We start from the raw sequence: 17,976 nt of genomic DNA, 5'->3' as shown, positions 1-17,976 counted from the left end.
TATAGTACTATATTTGAATATCAGTTATGTATGTGTCACATGTTTGTATGTGTAATGTGATAAAGAAATCAACACTGACTATGCATGGTATTTCAACAATTAGCCCAGTCAATTGTTTGTTTTCACTTGTTTAAAATAAAACTTATAATATATATCTTTATATATAAAAATACAACAATTTCGTAAATTCTTTTTTTCTGTGTTAATTATTGTCGGGGGAAGGTTTTTATGAAAGAAACAGTTAAGGAGGAAGTAAGCTTAACGGACTTAGCGGGCGGAATAAGCATAGTATAGCTGTCAATGAATTGGAGCTAAAGGTTAATTAAAATTAATAATCGCTAGTTACAATCAATATAGTTACAATTAAATACATTTTAGGTAAAACGAAGATCACCGGGGCCTCTAGTCATTAGTGTTTATATTTATTTGTTGGCATTTAATTATGATACATATAATTATGATCATAAACGCGTTATATATAATCTAAAGATTTTGTTATGCGCACAATGCGTTTTTATGTTTCTGATAAACAATACAGATACCGACCAGATGATAATACAGTAGAACGTCGATAACTTAAACCTCAATAACATAAAAACCTCTGTTACTTCAAAAAATACTATGTTCCCTTCCCATCAGAGCCCAAAACCTCTATAACTTAAAATACGCAACCTCTATAACTTAAATAAATAATCTCTGTATAGGCCCTCAGTAACTACATAGAAACATGTACATACCTCTATATTAACTAGGGTACATAGAAACATGTACATACCTCTATATTAACCTTTACCTAACATAGACCCTTGATAACTTAAAACCTCTATAACTTAAAATATTTTGTGTTTCCCTTGGACTTTAACTTATCGAGGTTCTACTGTATTAAACAAGTGAAAACAAACAATTGACTGAGTTAATTGTTGAAATACCATGCATAGTCAGTGTTCATTTCTTTATCACATAACACATACATACATGTGACACATACATAACTGATATTCAAGTATAGTACAATCTATAAAATTTTCGCCTAATTAGCGCCCTCACGAGTAATCAGTGATGTTTACGAAAAAATGTTTCAAACAAAAGTTGTTTATTTTTTAATAAGAAACATTTTTTACATTTAAACTTTTGTTCTATCTCTAACGGTTTACAAGATGGGTCCTACGGACCCAAGACCCAATTTACCTATGATTTTCATTTACGAACTCAACCTCACTTTTAACGTCCTGAGTGCGCTGTAAAAATTTCAGCTCGATATCTTTTTTCGTTTTTTAGTTATCGTGCCCACAGACGGACGGACGGACGGACAACAGGAAATGAACTAATTAGGTGATTCTATGAACACCTATAACAAAATTTTGTGCGTGGCATCAATATTTTTAAGCGTTACAAACTTGGGACTAAACTTAGTATACCTTGCATATTACATATATGCATGGTATAAAAATTAATTAAACATAAAGTAAACAATAAGTCGTTTTGAATTTTTTATGATCTATATGTGGAATTTGTAGCCCCAAAGAAATCTCACGTTTTCAGTATCAGAATGCTTTTTTGGCATATCCTATACCCCCCCCCCTCGAGGATTAATCATTTGCTTATACACATTCGATACCTATAGTATGTAATTAATTTATGTTTGCCTAGAATGCGATGTAAATCAAATATCATTCTTTGCGGCCAGTTTTATACCGAATGTTGGAAACAGTATCTACAACTGCAAGTAATTGATTAATCTTAAAGTCACAATAGAAAAATTGAAAACCTTATCTCAACAAACAAAATAATTTAGTAAAATTTTTTTTTTTTTTTTAATATTCTACTCATAAACACATAGACTATATTAAAATATGGGAGTACAAGTGTTGCATATTTAAAATTAAAAAAAATTAGAATTCAAAACATCTTCTCGTAAAATGTGTGTATGTTCACGAAAGAAAAGAATTTCTTGAAACAAGAAATTATAGCTTGCACCACGAATATTTTTTCTTGAAATAAGATTTTTAAGGTAAAAAATAATATTCTTGCACCGAAAAGAAAGACTGTGGTTGTCTCAAGAAAATTTTTGTTTTCTTTTTAATATTCTCGAGCTAACAAAAACCATTTTTTGGTAAAGAAATTTTGTGAAAGATTATAAAAAATTATGTGATTAAAAAACTTGAGAAAATCTCTTAGATAAAACATTAAGCAAATCTTTTAAAAAATATATTATTATATTTTATATGCATAAATTTCAACTTGAATATTTAAAAACATTAAATTTCGTGATAAAACATCCATCACACATTTAAACACCGATTAGAAATAAATTATAAAGAGATGAAAATCAAATTTAAAAAAGTAGAAAATCTCTTTCATATTGAAATTGTTAAGTTTCTTATAGTGACAGAATATAATAAAATGAAACACAAATGTAAATGTAATACAGTGACATGTATGGTATGTCCATGATATTACATAAATTGAACAGAATGTATCAAAGAAAAAGCAAGTTTTTTTTTTAATATTTCATTGATAGTGGAATACCTTCTTGAAAATGCGACAAACAGTAAACGTACATATATGCTATAGTTTTAGAAGAACCAATCTTTAATAAAGTTGATGAATTCTTCTGTAATATATTAGGGGATATTGAATGGGCCATATTACTCATAAAAATGTAAATCTTGACTTGATACCATGACAAAATTTGAAAGTGAAATTAAAATTGATTAAAAAACGAAATAGTTATAAGCAATCAAAGATTGCATTCAAAGGTTGTCCATCTTCTTTTTGCAAAACAAGGTTTTAAATATAATTTCTATGGCAATACCCACGTATGACGTCACTAGTGGGTATCTTCCTCTTTGTTTAATTAGAAATATCTTGCATACTAGTAAAGATGTTTAAAAACAAACAACACTTTTCTGCACGTCCATTGAGAATTCTTCAACTGAAGTGATAAGAAAAATTTAGTCCGATATCTTATTGAAGTAGAATTTGTATGTTTATGGCAGGTTAGAAATATCTGCATAGATAATTGATCTAAAAATCAATTTGCCGTATTCTGACAATAAAATAATAGATTATTGATTCAAGAAAGCTCAAAACAAATTTTTTAACTGTTATCCCGTGACTGGCAACGATTTATGTTTGCAAAGTTACTGGGACACAAGGAATTGCTAACAATAAAAGGCACAAAGCTGTTTTAGGGCACAAGCGCCAAAAGGCATCCAGGAGTACCGTTTGCGAACTACAACTTGCTCTTGAATTAGGATATCTTAAGAAAGTCTTAGATGGAGAGAGGAACGTACTTGTGGTATTACAAGACAGATATGGGAGTACAATCGTAGGAGTTCCGTAGATCTTATATAGTTTCAAAGGATCTCTATAAGCAAAGTCGTTACGGCTACAACAGGACACTGCCTAGAAGGCGGATACGCTGACGATTGTACCTACTAGTGCATTCTGATAATTGCAGAAGCATTTACAGAGGAGGGAGGAGGAAACTATGTCTCATGTTCTCTGTCATCATCCACCTCTTACTATGAAGAGATTCAGTTAAGAAGTCAGCCATTCTTTTGATTCATTTGAGCCAACATTCCCTACCTGAAGTCCGTTGACGACAAGGCATTCTTACTGCTCTTAAACTGCTCCAAATGATTCATGGAGTAGTGGTCGGGAATGTCTCAACCCTTTTTTTGAGTGGCACGACAGATCCTATCGTCAAAGTCTGTCCCACCCCAGGACAGACATTCTAACCTAATCTAACCTATCGATACTCATTCTTATTTGAACTATTTGTACATTCCGTACTTAGATCAACTTTTTATTAACAATATTTTAATATGCTACATTAAATTGTATAGTAGTTGTCCTTTTTAACCTTTTGTTCTGATCTCAACGTCCAAAAAACATTTGTTATGTTACGATATGCATACATACATACATATATAATAGAATTACTGAAGTGTACACATAGTGTTGTTATTCTCAAATTCTATATCATATACGTTCGTTCGTATATGTATGAGTTGGTCGACTTTTTTCATTTTTTTTTTTTTTTTTTTTGGAAGTTCGTAAATTTATCATTTTATAAAATCTGCATAAGAGTCACAGCAGCGACCAGTTAATAGTATTTTATATCTCTATAACAAAAAATGATTTATAAGTATGTGTGTTGTGTGCTACTATTGTTTCATATTTAGAATTCCGTATATGATTATTGGGAAAATCATCTTACCAAGTGGCAATCTTAAGATATTTTTATCGGAGTAAAAGAGAACGCAATATATTTGAAGTAGAGAAAATGTAGTTTTATATTTAGAAGTTGTATTAGTGTAGTAAATCTGTCAACTTTACAACGAATACTCTCATATATTGCTCATCGGGTGCACACAATATAGCAAACAATACTTACATGGTTACAGCATAGGAGTAAATTTTACAACATTGCCGCTTGTACAATTCACTTCTAGGTTCTCTAAGATTAAATACTCATCAAAAAATAATGTTTGTTTATTGTTTTTTTCGTAAACTAAAAGGTCAATTGCTTCCTATTTATGCTCAAAACATTCCTAATTTGTATATTTACTATCTTGTCTAGTTTTGTTCTCAAGGTTATTTTCTGTATCAAAAAACGCGAAAAAAAATGTTCTTAAACGTCTTCTAAATAGTATGGATTCCTATCTTTTGAGTGTTTAATATCGAAAATTTATCATACAAATTTATCATTCCATAGACTACTGTCGTTTCTTTCTGTCGATTTAAGCTAATATTACTATATTGGCAGCTTCATGTTTTATAGTGATTTTCTCAATTAGCAAAAATTTCATTTCATGCATTCATTCCGATAAAAATAGAAAAAAAATGTATGAAAATTCATTTTTAGGTTTAACGCCGGTAGAAAATTCTTTTAGCTAGTGAGTGAAAAAGCAAAATATTTAATTTCGCCAGTTTCGAATAGATACATATTCTCTGAGGGTGATAATTAAGACATTACTTGAAGTCTTTTGAGTGTTTAATATGGAAAATTAATAAATAAGACATTACTTGAATAATTGACCGTGAGGTCATAATGAAGCGAAATTAGTGCAGTTTTTGAAAAATTGATAAAGATAAGATTTTTCTTTGGAAAATTGACAAAGAAAATAGAAATTGGGAAAAATGAGGTTTTAATCGTGACACAAGTGTGGAGTTTATTGAAATCGAATTTTTCTATTTTCATGTTTTGACGATTTTTGTATGTCTGCCATTAATATTAAAAGTCATTGAAAATGTAGTAGGCATTAGGAAAGGATGGAGTTTATGTAGACGAAAAATTAGATCAACGGTGACTTTATAACAACTCCTTGAATTTCTACCTCTATAAATTAAGTTGTCAAGTATAGTTGGGCCCAATACCTATTTGTAACCATTTTGTATACTGAGAACTGAAACGGTCTCAATTGAAAGATTCGTAATCTCACTTTTCAGGTGCCATGCCAGAAAATTCGTTTCAAGATTTGTTTATAAAAAAAAAAAAAAATGACAACGAAATCTTTATTAATCGAATTACTTTCAGACTTGTCAGAAGTTTTTATTATCATGGAAATGTCATTTATTACACAATTAATCAAAAATATACGTTCCAAGTAAAATTGTTATACATGAATGGTTCTTGACCCGCAAAAGGTTCCAATTTCATTCAACTTTTACACTCGAATTTCAATGGGTTCCCATTATATATATATAGAACAGCATTCTTTTGGTTCATCATGCGGCAATTCAGATCGATTCAATTTTCGAGGAAACTTTTGGAAATTTAAACAGTACAAATAAATTTTATTACCTGATACAAGTACTAGCACAATCCACATGATTCCAACCAAACTCTTCATTGTCATATCATCATCATTGTTATGACGTCATGCGCGAAACATTCGGCGCATGATTAACAAAACACCATTCGTTGCTTATAATTACGAAAACACACAAAACTATTTAGAAAATCTGAAACAAAAAAAGTTATAAAAATTAGTTGTATTTAAATTAAAGAGATTTGAAAAAAATACACTCGAATCAGGACTCGAATCCGGACTTCTTTGATTCATGTCAAGCGCCCTACCAATAAGGCTATTCGAGTTCTAGACACGAATACAATTTTTTCAACTCATTGAATTTTTTTTTACTTTGTTTATTCACTTATTTATTATTTTTACTTTTGGTTTTTGTTTACTTTAATCATGCATACGATATTTATTTACATCATGGTCTCTTCGATTATAATTGATGTTCTTAATATGATGCATACAGTATAAACTAAATATTGACAAATAGCTTGCCTAGTAATCTTAATTGAGAAAATTTGCTGTTTCAAAATTGATCTCTATTAATTTAAAACCATTAAAATAATTCGTAGATGGATAGTATTTTTTAAGAGATTAGAATATTTGTAACATTTTTGCGATAACAGTTTTTCTGGAATATTTTCAACGACTTTGCAGTCTGATATTGTACACTCTATACAAAATAAATGATACGGAATTAACTATTATGCTGATCAAACAGCCATTATAATATTTTTGTTTAAAGAATAATTTAAGTTCTGATACAAAAAAATTGTCTCTTACAGAAGGAAGGGTCACGTATATCTCTATCTATTCGAAAGAAAATAAAAATTGATTTTTCCGTCTCTATTCATTCCTAGTCTATTTAGATTCTCTTATATTGGAGAACACGGATGAAAACATAATACAATATATATTATATCCGCAATTATAATCAAGTAATACAATATAACCAATAATACGGCTGTTGTTCATTTCTAAGGAGAGCTTAGAAAAGGTTGATAATGTCGTAGAACATGAACAATGAGACTCTACTGGTATAATTTATTTTCTAGTACTTTAGGTTCACAAAGAGTGATTCAATTTAAGTTTTCTATCTTTGCAACTATATAAATTAGAATGCTGTCAACATTATCGACTGTTTCAAATGTTAGTTTGAAACAATTAATTTACGATATGAATCGTTTAACAAGTGCTCAACAAGGCTAAACGCTCCAATTGTTCACTTGCTCTACAGAAATACAAATTTTGAGAAATTTTACGGGAAGATTATGGCCAATTTAAACATCCGCATTATTTTAAGCGAACAATCCGTATTATTTTGCAAAAGTTCGAGGAAACTGTAAGTATTGCAGATAAAGTAAGGCGTGTGTATTATCCTAGCGTGCGTTCAGCCAAGAATACGCCATTTGATTTCATTTTTGTGGAGTTAACTTAAGTATAGCATCTATATTAACAAGTTTACAATATTGGAGCACCTAAAAGCTTTTATCCGCCAAGTTATTATCAAAATAACCCCCCGAAACTTGCGAAAACTCGTCGAAAATTACCTCGAACGAATAAACTGATTCAGAAGGTCTATAGGCAGGTCCATTATTAAATAAATACTTGCGAAAAACATACCAAAACCCAGGAGAAGGTTTAAAACCATTCGGTAGAGAATTAATTGTAAAGAGCTTTACTTTGTGGAACTCCATAATTTAGGATTTGAAGAAAAAGCATGACATGTTTAGTCTAATATAAACAATTTCAAACTCAGTCAGTTTGAAGTTTTTTTCTATTCGGTAGAGGTTTGAAAATAGCAAAAGAAAACTTAAAACCATATATAGTACGAATCATTGATTTTCCTTGTACAACCAGCGCTTGTTAAAGTTTTCTTAATGAATTAAGGACGCAAATTTAATGCTATCCATCATTTAAAATCACTCGTTACCAAAAAAACTTATATTATTACTGATACTATTAATACAGTTAAAGATGTTACAAAAAAAGGAAAATGAAAAAAAAAAAAACGCTCATTTTGCTAAAACTTCATAAAATGTGTTTCTTAGGTGTCAAATATCATTAGTATCGCATGAGTTAGTGGCGCAAATGTTTCTCTTTTTTAATAAACAATAAATTGTTAATTCAATGGAATGGTTGACTTACAAAATTATTAAATTGGCAACTTGAATAACGTATACGTTATACATGTATAATAGTTTTTGATTACTTGACAAACACTTAACATTTACGTCGTACAAGTTGCCTTATTACTAATTTTTTTAAGTGAAACTACTTAACTTTCACATTTATAGTTTCAATGAATAAAAATTTATTGTTTATAAACAAATAGAAACATTTGTACCAGTAAATGATATTTGACACCTTAGAAACACATTTCATGAGGTTTCAGCTAAATTCCAGCGGTTTCATTCATTTTTTTTTTTTTCGACGATTTTTGTTACATCTTTTACTGGACTATAAATGAGAGTCAGCCGTTTAAAATCGTATTATGATTATTATTATCTTCGTATTATTATAACCTTCGTTGTTAAATAATAGAAGAATGATTTTTTATTTTACTATTCAGGATACAATTTGATGAAAATAATGAGCAGGCATAAGTGATTTTCTTAATGATATTACACTTTTAAATTTCCTGAAATTATTTTATAATAAAAATATAATCATTAATTTTATTTAATATTATTTCTTGTCAATTATTTTTCAATTATATTAAATAGGTTATTGATTTTAAATAATAGCGGAGAGAGAAGAAAAAAAATAGACGGAAACTATCTAATTATACTTTCATCATCGCAATATTTCGATCGATTTTAGTCTGTATTTCAAAAACTATTCGACCTATCATCAAATGCACCCGATTTTTGTACTTTTTGGGTCAACATTAACTCATATACTGAGTTTTATTGAAATTGGAGATTAAAACAATGTCTCGATTTTTTGCAATTTCTTTAAGGAGTGCGTTATCCCTTTGAAAAAATCGAGAAATCGGAAAAAATATTTTTGTATTGGAATTTGAAGAAACTCGGTAGATGGGGTAATTTTGTTCCAAAAAGTATAAAAATCATGTCAATTTAATGATTGGGTGCCGAGTTTTTGACATATCGCAATATTTGGATCGATTTTATTCCATATGTCAAAAACTGTTCGACTAGTTGTCAAATGCACCCGACTTTTGTACTTTATGGGCCAAAATTACCTTATATACCTACTGAGTTTTATCGAAAATGGAGATTAAAAAAATTTCTCGATTTTTTGCAATTTTTTTAAGGGGTGCCCCTTTGAAAAAATCGAGAAAATCGCAAAAAAATTTTGTTTTGGAATTTGATGGAATTCTGTGGATGAAGTAATTTTGATCCAAAAAGTATAAAAATCAGGTTAATTTAATGATTGGACTTATAGAAAGTTACAATGTCAGCGAGTATCATGGACAAAACTTCAGTTTCAAAAAGTTAAATCCATAAAATTGTGAACAAAAGTGAGAGCTATAACGTGATAGCCCTTGTTTTAGAAATTGCCTGGAAAAGCGGGCGAGTATATGCTAGTTTTTCCTATATTTACCATTCTATTTAAAAATTATTTTGTACTCTGTTATCAGTACAGATCAAGTTAATAACGGAAACCAAGGGTCGGTTGGTTTTTATAACCTTTGAATGAAGTTTGTATGAGCGTGTATACGTACAAACGTCTGTGTATAATAATATCCTAATTTCCTTTTATTAGTTCTTTGATCTGAAAACCATCCATTGTGTGTTTATTCACATATGGACGGATTTCAGATTGAACTGCGATATATTATATGAACTACAAATAGTGATTGGTTATTCCAGAAAATATGATGATATTCCATATTGGGAATATAATGTGTTGTAGAGTGTTGAACCTTTGATCAAAATTTACATTTACATATGATAGAACATTTTTTTAGTATGATACCGGAAATATTCTCTCATTATTTCAATACAAATTGCAATATTCTCATCATTTTTCTTATACACTATGTACATTTTTGAGGATTTACTTAATAAATTTTAGCTACAAGTGCTATGCTGAAAAATATTAGAGCAAGGTTAATTTTGAAAAGAATGACCCCAAGTTAGTTGGATTACATACTTGGTTCATCAAAATTAGAAAAAATTTGGATGTGATAGAGCAAAATTAAATTTTTTGGATTCTGATGACGTCATAGAGTTAAAAAATTCGATTTTTTTGATAAAACAGTCAAATTTGATCCGATCTTACTGGAATTTTTTTTACACCCCCTAATTTTGGGTCATTCTTTTCAGCTGTGATACCAGTTTTTCGCTAGCTATCACTAATATGCTTTATTCCGAGTCCAGGACATCAAATTCTTGAAATCTATTAAAGCCAGGTTAATTTTGATCACAAATTTGAAAAGTATGACTCAAATTTAGTAGGATTACATATTTGATTTATCAAAATTGGATTAAATTTGGATGTAATAAAGCAAAATTAAATTTTTTGGATTTTGATGACGTCATAAAGTTCCAAAATTCGATTTTTTTGATAACACAGTCAAATTTGCTCCGATTTTACTGGAATTTTTTTTTGAAACCCACTAATTTTGGGTCATTCTTTTCAGCTGTGATGTCATTTTTTTGCTAGCTATCACTAATATGCTTTATTCCGAGTCCAGGACATCAAATTCTTGAAATCTATTAAAGCCAGGTTAATTTTGATCACAAATTTGAAAAGTATGACTCAAATTTAGTAGGATTACATATTTGATTTATCAAAATTGGATTAAATTTGGATGTAATAAAGCAAAATTAAATTTTTTGGATTTTGATGACGTCATAAAGTTCCAAAATTCGATTTTTTTGATAACACAGTCAAATTTGCTCCGATTTTACTGGAATTTTTTTTTGAAACCCACTAATTTTGGGTCATTCTTTTCAGCTGTGATGTCATTTTTTTGCTAGCTATCACAAATATGCTTCATTTCGAGACCAGGTCATCCAATTATTGAAATCTATTAAAGCCAGGTTTATTTTGATCACAAATTTAGTAGGATTACATATTTTATTTATCAAAATTGGATTAAATTTGGATGTAATAAAGCAAAATTAAATTTTTTGGATTCTGATGACGTCATAAAGTTTAAAAAATTTGATTTTTTTTATAACACAGACAAATTTGATATGGGCTACATATTCTTGAAGTCTATTAGAGCTAGATTAAGTTTATCATGGATGGCATGTTTGACAGAAATGGTTGGTAATATTTACCATGGTACAACACTTTTAATGTGCATGTATTGATCTCACCGTCTGTGTATATTGAAAACTGAAGAATATTATCATTTTTCTCATATCTCATTCACTCTCACATCCATATAGGCAAATATATATACACGTAACATACATATATGACATATCAATAACATATCAGGCCACATATCACAATAAATCATCGGAGAATTTAATACAAAATTGAACTTCAGTTGTGCACTTTTTTTACGTCCATATACAAATTTCATAATCTAATATTTTGTGCTAATATATTCTTGACATCAATGTCGATCAAACAACGTATAATCTTTAAATTTTTTATAATTTGATAAGATTTATTAATGGTTTAACTGTATAGGATTTTACCCTTGAATTAAGCCGACAACATAAAAACTAAATTTTGAAATACGTAGAAAATCACTGTGTGTGCTTTAACTCGTCAGCACTCACGTCAACCACTGGTAATTTTTAGTCACGTGATGAGAGCGCGTTAACTATTCTCAATTTTGTAAATCATAATTGCTACATAATTGTACCATGTATATATGAGATATACTTAGTATATTAAGTTTGGTCCCAAGTTTGTAACGCTTAAAGATATTGATACTAGGAAAAAAATTTTGGTCAAGATGTTCATAGAATCATCTAATTAGTCCATTTTCGGCTGTCGTCCGTCCGTCTGTCAACTTGGTAGCTCCAAAATGAAAAATGATATCGAGCTGAATTTTACAGCGTGCTCGGGACATAAAAAGTGAGGTCGACTTCGTAAATGGGCAACATAGGTCAAATGGGTCTTGGATCCGTAGGACGCATTTTGTAAACCCTTAGAGATATAACAAAAGTTTAAAAGTAAAAAGTTTTCCTTGTAAAAAAATAAACAACTTTTGTTTGAAACATTTTTTCGTAAACATCAGTGTTTCCCCTGTAAGAGCGCATATTAGGAGCAATTTATATAGTATGAATTATATGGGAATATCAGTAATGTATGTGTGACATGTATGTGACAGTGTAATCAACACAGTCTATACATGGTATTTGAACAATTAACTCAGTGACTTGTTTGTTTTCACTTGTTTTATATAAATTTATTTATTGATGCACTAGCGAATTAAAAATAGTTTTACTACGTCATTATTGAATGATGTTTGAGACTGAAAATATTCCTTATCACATACATGCCGCGTGAGTGTGTAGCACTATTTTTTTTAACAAACTCGGCTATACCTCTTATAACTTACTATTTGCGAATGGGGATATATGTACTTGTTATTATTATATTCTTTCAAATAAAAACATCAGGATAAAAGAGAATTGTTAATGCAATTTTTAATCTTCATCATTCTTGTATAATATTAGTTTTGTAAGATATTACTTTGTAACTACTTTTACGTAAAGGGGAGGAGCATAATTTACTTAGATTAAACAATATTCATTTATTTCGATGACGAAATAAATTGGATTCATAAAATACTAATGTAAGGTCCGTTGAACAAGTCACAATCACAGTGGCTTCTAATATTCAAATAACTTCTCCAAAAGTTTTATTTCTTGAGATTTCGAAATCAGTCGATAAAAAGCATATATATCGAAACAGAAGTCAGTTCAAAAATATTTACATCGTCATTATGGATTAGAGTATATATTGTTAGATATCGTTCCCAAAAAAATGAGAGTATGCAAATTTGAGACTTATGTTTCAAATTTTCAGAGTTGATTCCATAGATAATAAATATTTATATATTATAATTTATTGTCTATGGTTGATTCTGTCCGAGCTTGGGAAAATTAGATGAAAATATTGATGCCTAAAGACTTAGAGAAAATAATTATTTTCTTAACACAAATGCCATTCATTTCATCACATTAAATGTATATTATGGAAAAACGAGTGCCGTTTGTTATAATTTCTTTCCTGAAAAATATTTGTCATACTTTTGACTAATTTCTCTTAGTTTTCCAAATTAACCTTAAGAAAATTAGTTCTATTTACATAATAATACCTTTTAAAACACTTGAATATAGGATTTATAAGTCAAAAACGCAAACTTTAACAGCTCAAATCTATAAATTTTACACCGTAAAGGCATTAGTGAAAATGTATGTACACGATTTAAAAATGATTCTAAGACAACGTTATTTCTTGGGAACGTCTTCAAACATTTTGGCATAACGTATAACAGAGCATAAAATGAGCTTCTCTGTTGAAAACTTTCTTTTATATAGCAGCAACTTACTTAAAATTGAAAAAACAATTTTTTCTGTGGATTAGAAAACTAATACGTTATGCTTTAATCGCCAGGGCTGGATTAATGCATGGGCTCCCAATTGTTTTGGGGGTACCCAACAACCCAATGCAAAAAATGTAAACAAAGTCAATCAGCAAATGGCAGATGGAATAGGCGAGCATACGATCTTCAACCGTAGATCTCCAAACTACATAACTCAGGATACTTATAATAAATACAAGGTTAAATTTTGAGTGTGCCGCGACTAATAATATATTTAGATTAAGATTCATTCGTTGTTTCGAAAATATTTAAAGAAGGCAAAAGCTGTTAGATACGGTAAAACCTTCTTCAATTTCCAAAAGTTCTATAATAACTAACAAATACTTTTACCGGTTCTAAACTTTAAAGTTGGTAACGATTAACTTCGACTGCGAGACATATTTCTTTTATCTTTCTGCTGTAACACATTCATGCCAAATATAATTCTGCCATTTCACATATTCATGCCAAATATAATTTTAAGTAAAAATTTATAAATTATTTTGACATAACAGAGAAAAACACCGTAAAATTTTCATCATCATTTCAACTCCATTTGATTGTAATTTTCTTGACGGAAATTTATAAAATGCTGCAATTATAAATATTATGAAATTAAATTATATAAAAATTTTACTGATGTTATTTTCAGATGTTTTTAGATTATAAAAACAAATTAAAAATTTTCAAACTAATTTAAATGAATTAGTCATTTCATAATAACTAGCTGTTAGTAGTATGTACTAGCCAGTCTGATGAAGTATGAAGATAATGCAATTTCATATGAAAAATCTTGATAAATTATATCACAACCACTACTTTTATCTATGTTGGAAAACTTTTTCTTATGTTAAAATTAAATAACAGATGGTGTATTAAAGTAAATATTAGATGATGTGGGTACGCCTTTAGATAACAGACCAATAACTATCAGACTATATTGATGACATTTTTATGATCAAATTTTACCTCTGCTGGCAAATTTTTTGAGAGTTATTTTTAGATGTCCGAATTTTGGATATTGGAACAATTTTTTTTATCGTACAATATCGTTCTGACCTATTTGCTGGTTCAAGAAAAAGACACCAAAAACCGACTATTTTCATCTAGTTTACCTAGAAAACTAAAACTTTTTAATCGATTTAGCTTGCCATTAATTTTGAGAAAATGTAAAATTATTATTATAATTGCCAATTTTTTTTTTTATTGGAAATTTTTATGTTAGGTTATAGTGTAGGAGGAATCGGCGCATGAGTACCGAAAACTATTCCACCTCAATTTTTTTATGCGATCCTCTTCAAATTGCCCTCCTTATGATATAAATGCATGTTGCCAGGGCGCAACCCGGTGCCATATTGTTTAAACCGAAATTGTTTAAACAATTGCAAGGAATATTTTTCAACCGGACAAATTTTTTTTATATTCTTTATTGAAATACCAATAAAAAAGGTCCTATGACTTTTCACGATAAAGTTAATATTTTTAAAGATATGAATTTTTAAAGGTTCGAAAAATCTCAAATTTGGGTACTTTCGACCCATGAAAAATATATTTAAAAAAAAAATAATGTCTAAGTAATATTTTTTTTTAATTCTCTATACAATTGTTAATAATATTGTTAAAAGAGATTTTAAAAAATTTCAATGTTTATATCTTTATTTTAATTGTTAATTCCGCGCGCTCACAGGTATGCGTTGCGTCGGCTTCTCTGGGTCTTGAATCATTATTTATCAATTATCTTAAAAACTATCAACTTTATCAAGATTGTTAAAGAGAGCAATGTTATTAATAATTAAATTGTCTACAATTTGTTTTAAATAAATTTTTTTCTGAAATCAATTTTTCAAAAGTTATTTAAGCATAAATCGAAACATGTAATTAATCTATTTTTATCTATTTTTTGAAATCACAATTATTTAATTTATAAATATGTGACAAAATTATGATTATTTCTCGCGGTTTCGATGATGTTTATAAATGTTTTAGTATTCAAGGTGAAAAAATTGTAGAGGTACCAGAATTACTAAACAATCACATTGAGGCTGATACTCGAATTTTTTGTCACGCTGCTTATAATATTCAGTTGAATTCTGAAATAATAATTCACAGTGTAGACACTGATGTTTTTGTACTATGTATTTATTATTGGTCCCGGTTGAAAAAAAGTGGTTGTTCCGGACTATGGATGGAAATTAATAATAAAAAATCACGCTTCCTTTCGTGTCACACAGCAGCTGATTCTCTAACATACCCGGTTTGTGAAGTTTTACCTGCTTTACACGCATTTACGGGTTGTGATACGACTAGTAAAATTGGCACACAAAAAAAACCTTTAGAAATAATAAAAATTAAAGAAAATCGTGATGCTTTAGTCCCTCTTGGCAATGGCTTAGAATTAAGTAGTAAGGAGTTAAAAGGTTTAGAAACCTTGTATTTAAATATTTTGGGTAAAAAAGGTAGCACTGCGGATGAAGCTAGACAAATAATTTTTTCTCGTTGCTTTGGCACTAATATTAATTTATCTAAAATTCCGTGCACATCAGATGCCTTGCAATTGCATGCACTTAGAGCTTCTGCCCAGACATACCTTTGGAAAAATGCTTTGAATCCCCAATATGAAATAATAGATTTTACGAATTTCGGTTATAAATTAGAGAATGGTACTTTGTTACCTTTATTTATGAACAAAAGCCCATTCCCAACTAATCTTAAAAAACCGTGTAATTGTAAGAAAGCCTGTAAAACCAAAGCTTGTTATTGTAAAAAAAATAATATTAGTTGCATACTTCTATGTGGTTGTGATTCAGAAGACTGTAAGAATATAATAAATAAAAATGATGTTGATAATGAATAAATACTAATTTTTAAATCTTGTTTTATTATTTCATACTTCTCTATCTATAACTTTCGTTTGAAGAAGTTATTCAATGTAATTAAGGTAAAAGACCCAGTTATTGACACTTACAATTTTATTTTAGTTAAAAAAAAAAAAAAAAAAAAAAAACAAATCAATTCTAATAAATTAATTGATATAATTTTTGAATTATAAATTTTAAGATTATCGGTTTTTTGAGAAAATTGCATTCGTTTAATTAGAATAAAATTGCAAGTGTCAAACAACTAAGCCAGTGTCAATAACTGGGTCTTTTACTTTACTTTCCGTTTTAATTACAAAAAAGTAATATAAACTGATGAAAAAGTAATTTTAATTACATGTTTCGATTTATGCTTAAATAACTTTTGAAAAATTGATTTCAGAAAAAAATTTATTTAAAACAAATTGTAGACAATTTAATTATTAATAACATTGCTCTCTTTAACAATCTTGATAAAGTTGATAGTTTTTAAGATAATTGATAAATAATGATTCAAGACCCAGAGAAGCCGACGCAACGCATACCTGTGAGCGCGCAGAATTAACAATTAAAAAAAAGATATAAACAATGGAATTTTTTAAAATCTCTTTTAACAATATTATTAACAATTGTATAGAGAATTTAAAAAAAAAATATTACTTAGACATTATTTTTTTTTTAAATATATTTTTCATGGGTCGAAAGTACCCAAATTTGAGATTTTTCGAACCTTTAAAAATTCATATCTTTAAAAATATTAACTTTATCGTGAAAAGTCATAGGACCTTTTTTATTGGTATTTCAATAAAGAATATAAAAAAAATTTGTCCGGTTGAAAAATATTCCTTGCAATTGTTTAAACAATTTCGGTTTAAACAATATGGCACCGGGTTGCGCCCTGGCAACATGCATTTATATCATAAGGAGGGCAATTTGAAGAGGATCGCATAAAAAAATTGAGGTGGAATAGTTTTCGGTACTCATGCGCCGATTCCTCCTACACTATTATAATAAATATCCTGATCAAACCAAACGAAATGGACAAACTTATTGTGTTAATATTACAAATAATTTTTACAGTAAAAACTAAAAGTAGGTATAAAATTAAATTCTCTAAAGAATCAAACAAGTATTTGACAGAAAAATATAAGTAAATAAAATTTAGGGATGAAGTACATCTTGCACATTACATGAGGACAGTTTGCTTTGACTACCGCTGAAAGCGAATCATAAAAATTACAGACACTCTAAAATTATCAGAAAACTTTTTTTAAAATAATTTGAATAATAACTAGTGCCGTGTTAGCAACGGCAAAACTATTAAATTCAAAATTTAAAGAAACCCCCGACTTAAATCAGGTCTGATCGATTCGTTTGCGGCATCGTAGCTTCTAAACAGGTGAACCTGTGTTGTGAGTGTTCTTAGCTATGATTCAATAAAATTTACTCAGTCGCTTGAAGATCATCGCCTCTTTTCAAGTTGTTTCGCGTACGGAATCAATAAATCTAACTTGAACCATAGCTACGAATACTCTCGATCAAATTACCTTTCAACGTAAGTGAGAACAATCAAATCAACTTACTATTCCAAAAGAAAAATCAAAATCTATTGATCCACTTAAGAGCTACGATGCCACAGGCCACAGGCAGACACACACTTACACAGTTACATAGTGTTAGTAAATGGGTTCTACAAGATTCTACCCTTTCTAGCGGGGGTGATTAGCTTTTACTTTATTTTGATATTAAAAACTAATTCTGAAGAATTTCAACATTTTTTTGACGT

At 29.1% G+C, this 17,976-nt stretch overlaps 1 protein-coding gene across 1 annotated transcript in view; it reads right to left on the bottom strand.

Annotated features, from left to right (window-relative positions):
* The window catches only part of LOC123306010 (acetylcholine receptor subunit alpha-like), a gene marked incomplete at its 3' end in the record, with an annotated part of 44,211 nt that extends 38,322 nt beyond the window's left edge, over positions 1 to 5,889 (bottom strand). Inside the window, exon 1 of the mRNA XM_044887870.1 lies at positions 5,813 to 5,889. Coding sequence (XP_044743805.1) covers positions 5,813 to 5,867 — 55 coding nt within the window. The remainder of the gene's footprint in view (positions 1 to 5,812) is intronic.
* Between the last annotated feature and the right edge of the window lie 12,087 nt (positions 5,890 to 17,976).

This window comes from Chrysoperla carnea, chromosome 1 (assembly GCF_905475395.1).
Source record: "Chrysoperla carnea chromosome 1, inChrCarn1.1, whole genome shotgun sequence".
Taxonomy (NCBI): Eukaryota; Metazoa; Arthropoda; class Insecta; order Neuroptera; family Chrysopidae; genus Chrysoperla; species Chrysoperla carnea.
The sequence above is the reverse complement of the archived record's forward strand: the minus strand, read 5'-3'. Positions and strand labels throughout refer to the sequence as shown.